This window comes from Lolium rigidum, unplaced genomic scaffold (assembly GCF_022539505.1).
Source record: "Lolium rigidum isolate FL_2022 unplaced genomic scaffold, APGP_CSIRO_Lrig_0.1 contig_64363_1, whole genome shotgun sequence".
NCBI classification, from domain to species: domain Eukaryota; kingdom Viridiplantae; phylum Streptophyta; class Magnoliopsida; order Poales; family Poaceae; genus Lolium; species Lolium rigidum.
In genome coordinates, this window is record NW_025901229.1 from 25,409 (window position 1) to 32,243 (window position 6,835).

General features: G+C 46.7%; 1 protein-coding gene across 2 annotated transcripts; it reads right to left on the reverse strand.

The window, feature by feature from the left end:
• Positions 1 to 505: 505 nt before the first annotated feature.
• Positions 506 to 2,290, reverse strand: LOC124681996 (nuclear transcription factor Y subunit B-like). 2 transcript variants are annotated; one of them, XM_047216766.1, is made up of 3 exons: positions 2,073 to 2,290; positions 1,806 to 1,935; positions 506 to 685 (listed from the first exon to the last, which is right to left on the reverse strand). In XM_047216766.1, exons 1-3 carry the CDS (start codon positions 2,288 to 2,290, stop codon positions 647 to 649), a joined length of 387 nt encoding a protein of 128 aa, XP_047072722.1. In that variant the 3' UTR covers positions 506 to 646. The 2 variants fall into 2 exon arrangements, with proteins under 2 accessions (XP_047072722.1, XP_047072721.1); XM_047216765.1 differs by lacking the exon at positions 506 to 685 and having other exon boundaries at positions 1,104 to 1,935.
• Positions 2,291 to 6,835: the final 4,545 nt, after the last annotated feature.

Below are 6,835 nucleotides of genomic sequence, written 5' to 3' on the forward strand. Positions count from 1 at the left end.
GAGCAAAAACCATGCATAAATTGTAAGCTGTGTATAAAATGTTGTACAAACATTTGGTCTTTATATTTAAGTATGACACGCAAGTAGGAAGCATAGCTTCAGGCATGGGTGGCGCCACCATAGGGGCAAGCAGGGGCAGCCGCCCTGGGTCTCCAAATGACAAGTCACTAGTACACTCAGGTACTATTGTCACGGATCAAAACATTCATCTGCAACAGAGAAGGGCTTCATCGCCTCGACACTATCGATGATGTGGGAGCACAATGACAACGGTTCTCTACACCGTTGCCTTCATTGTATTGGCAACAGTTACAAAATGCAAAACCGTCATCTTAATGTCTTACATTGGCTACGAACTAATCGGAAAACCCCATTTCTGATGTCTACTATACACAACAAAAAGAAGCCTGTCGACGCCGACTTCTCTGCACGGTGGACGGCCCCGCCCCTTACATCTTCACAGCTACCTGCCTCGTCCCTGTCTTCTACCTGCCTCGTCCCTGTCTTCTACCACGCCCTAATACAAAAGGAAGATCCTAGTGATGCCCCGCTCCTACATTTTCACGGCCGCCGCATCGTCACCGTCTTCTACCATGCCCTACACAAAAGATCCACTCCTACATCTTCACGGCTGCGGCTCCAACGTCTACACGGCCACCGCATCGTCGCCAGCTTCCACCTCGGCCTTAAGACAAAGGAATGTGTCATCAAACAATTTTGAAACAAAGAACTAAACTAAAATAGCGTAAAATATAGTAAAAGACAATCAAACGATCACCAGAATCTTATAGATAAAACAGATAAGACATGATATAAAAGCATGCACACATCTACAAACATTATTAACAGGAACCAAAGAAATATATAAGGTTCATCCATCTAAATCCAAAGAAATAGCATTTCAAGACAATTAATAGGAATCTAAACAAAATAGACTATAATTTAGTAGAGAACAATACAATGGGCTGGTGGAGTGAGGGCCCCCGCGGTCACTCCAGACAGGAACACCATCGAAGAGATCGGGACTGAAAGGGAAGGGAGTGAGAGAGGAAGTTAGTGTGGTGGCTAGGGTTGAGAGTGACTGTGAGAGCAACGGGGGAGGGGTTCTATAGGCTAGAGTGGTGGGCTTTTGGGATGCAAATTATGGCAAGACAGAAATGTCCTTTACCATAGAGGGTGGCGATCCACCACATTGCTGGAAGACATTGACAAATGTATGTTGCTGATGTCAATAGCCCAGTCAAGGCTCATTCCAGGAAAGCCTCTTCGGCTACGGGCAAATATTTTTAACAGTGGCCTTTTTCCTGCCGTTGCCGATGAGGGGTGTCCTTAGTGTGTTGGTTTGTACTGGCGAGTTAGGTACCCCTCTAACCGTGTATGAGCCTCCTCCTCCCACGACAAGGGAATGTACTCCTTATGTCTCCGGTTCAAGAAAACACTTCAATAAAAGTATCATGCTTGACCCCTGGGTGATCCCAAACCATGGTCATCATGCATGCCAACCCAGCTCAACCCCTGATTGATCCCAACTCTCGATTGGGATCAACCAGGTCATGGGATGCAGCAACACGGACCCACATTTCGTTCAACTATGGCTAGAACAGTTAAACAGACGAATGATGATAAATCACCAACCCACATTAGAACGTGTCTAGATACATGATAACCCAACTCAACCACTTAGAGCTGATGAGAACTTAAAACTAAAATTCCATCCAGTGGAAGGGACTGGGTCACATTGAAGTCACCCAGACAGGAACCAGTTTCGACAGTTTACCAGAACATCCAAATGAGCACGCACGCACCTCCCTGTACTTGTGCAGGTAGAGTATGAGGGGTTCCATGTAATCCTCAAACCCCAATGTTGCCATCGCCCACAGCAGGTCGTCGCCGGTCATGGTCTTCCGCTTCTCCCTTCTGCATTTGTCGCTCACCCTGCAAAAAAACCGACTAAATCAGCACAAAACCGACTAAAAAAGGCTGCAAGAGAGTGGACTTTTGTACTCCTAGTTCGGGCTACACTTCCGTTGAATTGAAGGCCAAATTAAACCAAACAGAGGAAGCTCGCATACTCGCTGGTTATGAAGGAGACGAACTCAGAGACAAACTCCTGCACCGCCTCAATGGCGCCCTTGTCGATCTTCCCGTTGGGCGGGATGGCCTTCCTCATGATGCGGCTGATGTCAGCAACGGGCAGAAACCCATCCCGCTCCTTGACGCCATCAGCCGTGGGGCTGCCGCCAACTTGGCTCTCACTGGCGGTCGCGGGGCTCGCCGGCGCGTCGGCCATGTGCTCCCGCCTGCACCACCGCACCCAACAGGAACACTAGATTAATCAGATCGAGCAACTCACCACAGCAAACCCTAACCCCTGGAAGGTGCGAGAAGGGCGCGTAGGTCTGAGATCAGAGAACCAGAGAGCGGCGTTCTCACCTTATATACGGAGGCGCGCCAAATGGCCGAGGTGGTGAGTGCTCGAGGAGACAGAGATGGGGTAAAGAGAGCGGAGGAGGCGAGGCAGTGCCAACTGCGGCGACGGCTTTTTACCGGAAGCAGAAGGGAAAAGGCTTTCACATGTAGGGCCTCTTTCTAGCCTCAGTCAAAATGTGGGAGTGAGTGGCTGAAAAATTAGAAGCCCCAAAGTGATAAAAAGTATACCATGTAGATAATGAAGTGTAGCAATTCCAAAATATGGCAAAAATAAGTACATACTAAACTGCCAAACAAGGATTGAGAAGCTGCAGTATATTTCATCCGCAAGCTTACAAATTAGTAGAGGTCCACCAAGCAATCAGAATTACAACCAGATCCTACACTCTTATAACAAAGATCTTGAAAGAAAACATGAAACACGATCTGATCCTTCTCCAGTGCAATGGCGAGAAGAACTCAACCCCCGAACCAACAAAGCCAACGCTAGGGACGAACCACTTGGGGCGCCCCTGCTGAGCTAAGGATGGCAATGGGCAGGGTAGAGCAATACCATGCATACCCATACCCGCATAGTCAATGTGTACAAACTTCTACCCATACTCGTACCTATGGGTATGAAATTTTACCCATACCCATAACCGGCAGGTACCCGCACCCATTGGATGCCCGGTGGGTAGGTTAAATTGTACACAAGTCAATCACAATTTTATATTTATCGATAACAAATTCGATTAAAAAATTAATTATCTCAACTCAATAACATGTAGTTGAGTACATAACAATTAATATAATATAAAAATAACATTCTCATATTCTAACTCATAAGTCAACAAAAATAGATGTGTCACGTATGAATTTGACAATAAATGGGCAGGGTGGGTATACCCGCGGGTACGAGGCTATACCCGTGCCCTGCCCATGACTTAACGGGCAGGGTATGAGTACTACCCATGGGCATAAAAGTGTACCCATACCCTGCCCATGCGGGTACGGTACCCGCAGGTACCCGTACCCTTGGTTAAAATTTCCATCCTTATGCTGAGCTGCATCCAACCAAAGTCAGAAAATCCTCAAAACGTCTTGGAGCCATGAGAAAGAAAAACCATTGTCACGTGGCTAAGGATGGACTTTCGACCAGAAGGAGCAGACGCAAGACGGTGTCCACGCGACACCCGTCCACTGCTAAGGAGCTCCGAGGAAATGGTGCAACATGAGATCCGTGCATCGCAAATCCAAAACAAGGCAAGAGGTTGCCTTCCTAGCAACCACCATGACCGCAATGGTTGTACCGAGGAGAGGAGCATGTGCACTAACACCGGGCTTATTTGGACTATTGTCATCCAATCCCATCCCAAGAGTCATCGTCGAGCATGGACAATCGCTGCAAGAGGAGGAGGACAAGCCACATACGCTGCTCGCAAGCGCTAGGAGGCAGCAATAGAATACTAGATCAACATCGAGCACATGGGCTCCGCTTCACTCGAACTTGCCTCCGCCACCATGGAAGCCACAAGACTAAAAGAGGAAAAGGGCAGGAGAGCCAAATCTTGAGGAATAGGACTCTAGGGCACACACCATAGTGTAGATCTGCAAACCATGACAACTCTTTTTTTAAGAAATGCAGGTTCGTTACTTTCATTGCGATTAGGGGGACAAAGTACAAATGGATAGGAAACTGACCAAAGTACAAGAAAAAAAATCAAAGGGAAAGAAGAAGAACAAGAAAAGTTGTGGTTAACGGGCTTTACCATGGCACCCAAGATTTCCTAATCTGGCCCATAAAAACTTTTGCGCCCACCAGCCCGGGAACCATGGATGAGCGAAGGAGGATAAGCACCATGGATGAGCGAAGGAGGATAAGCATCAAATATGCTTTATTGAGGAAACTACACCTACATTAAACCTTAACTAAGAGCCACCCAACCCCTCTCCCACTCATCGTTGGCCACCCCATGGCCACCAACAATGGGACGGAAAGAGGTCAGGTTGAGAGATCGTGGGTTTGACAAAGAGAGAGGGGGGCATGAAGGGCCAGTCGCCACACATGGCATAATGATGAGTCGAGATGGCGAGACTTTGGTGCACACCATTCCACGATCACGTGGTGCAGCTACAAGGAGCACATGTGTCCCAAGTCTTCGACGGCATTCTCACCGCTGTGTTGTGGCTAGTTTTATGAACAAAACTTGCACATCACCTTTAGACTAGCGGCCAGAGTGAATGTGTAAACAATTGCTTGTAAATGTGCTTACGAAGTTTTAGGGTAGATGGCTGCCACTCGTAAAATTTCGGTACAACTCTTACTATCACTAGTGGAAAACTGCTCTTTTGCACCGGTTCAAAAGGCCCATATGCACCGGATGGCCAACCGGTGCAAACCATCCGGTGCAAAAGGCCCCCCCCCTTTTGCACCGGTTCTCTTACGAACCGGTGCTAAAGGGGTCTCCACGTGGCCGGCTGTGGGGCGCTCGGCGGGGAGCTTTTGCACCGGTTCGTAATACGAACCGGTGCAAAAGGGTTGGCCGCGGCAGCATTTTAGTGCCCTTCCTGCCGCGGCAGACTCTGCCGCGGCAGGGAATTGCACTAAAACGCTGCCGCGGCAGAGACTCTGCCCCATTCGAAATACGGTATAATATTAATGCGGACAATTCACATATATATATATAGGAAACCATTGTATTACATATATCGATCAAAGTGACACACGTTCATGCATATATATATATGTCTACATCAACATTGATATTGGCGGTTGTCCACATAGTGTTCTCCATCTGGAGTATGACTTGGTCAAGTAAGAACCCCGCCAGTTCTTCTTGAATTGCTCGTACACGCTCTGTTGCTAGAAGACCGTTCCGCAACCGTTCGATCTAATAATTTGAAGAAGGTACGATGGTCAGTATATATATATATATGTGTGTATGTGAATGAAACACAAGGTGATCGATAAAATAAAGCCATGAATGTTGTTTAATTACTTACATCAAGTTGTTCCAAAATGTCCCTCTTATGGTGGGTATTCTGGCGGATGAACTCGCAAACGTAGAACCCGCATAAATTATTTCCCGTCCTCCTGCCTCAAGCACTTTACGAGAACAAAGTTCAATCAAAATAATATATATATAATCAAGGATGATAATAATGGTATTGAAACTACAATCAAATAGATGCGCGGCCTAGCCAGTAGTACTTACCGGTACATGTTTTATTCGAAGTTCTTTATTCTTTAAACCCGGAGACTTGTTGATGAACCGTTTCCAAGCCTTGAGGAGGATATCAGCCATGTCCCCCCACGCCTCAAGGGGTTTACTCTTCGAGTCCATGACTTCTACTATCCCGGTGTCGGGTTCAATGACTAGCAGGATATAGTGAAACCTGCGGACACACATATATATGCATAACTCATCAATTACACTTAACACATGGAGTAAGCGAAAAAGATTTAATGTGTGAAGACAAGTAACACTCACGCGAAGTTGTAAGGAAATAGTATTGCCCTTTTGTATGAGTTTTTCCTTAAGACATATACCAAGTTATTCTCCGTGTCCTTGGGAGAGTTGTCGACAGTATACCCATTCACGGTATATGGGTCAACGAACCCAAGATCATAGATTTGCCCCTTGCGGCATTCGCGAATCTTCATTCTGCATAATACGGTGAGAGTATGGTTATATGCTAGCAATAATGGACGAGTCGCGGTAGAGACTTAATTACATAAATAATACTTACAGACAGTATGCACTCAGCAGAGATTTGTCGAGGGCGTCTTGGTTGAATAACTGAAATAATTCACAAAATTCGATGTTCATCACGTCAATTCGCCCGTAGTGCTCATCTCTTATTGCCACCATGATCCAGCTTCGGCCGTCCTTACATGCATCCAAGTACCAATTATGTAGTCTTCGCAGCTGTGTTGATAGATTAGGCAACTCCGCAGCTCGACAAGAGGTTCCCCGTATGTGTAATGGTATGCTAATTGGACATCGTCCGTGGCCATGAATTCGATGCGGCTTAAGTACTCGGGAATACTCATACCGGCCGCATCCGCCTCATCTTTGTATAGTTTTACCATCGTTGGATCAAGGCACGCTAGGACATCGGGATACACTTGGAGCGGGGGCACGAGTTTTTCCGGGCTCCAAGCTCGGGGAACTCGGTTTCCCATCTACCTTACTTTTTTCCCACCGCTCTTTTGCTAACATATTTGACTTGCGAATAGACCGGTCATAGTTCGATGAAAGACTTGGCTCAGAGTTGATGAAGGTTCTTCAGCAGTTTCAACTTCTTTTCCGGAGATATAGCTGGCTCCGGCTCAAGCCGGGGCTTTTAAGTTTCAACATTTGTTGCTTGTGCTGTTCAGCTACGATCTTGGCATTTTCCTCAACTGTATAGTCATAAGGTC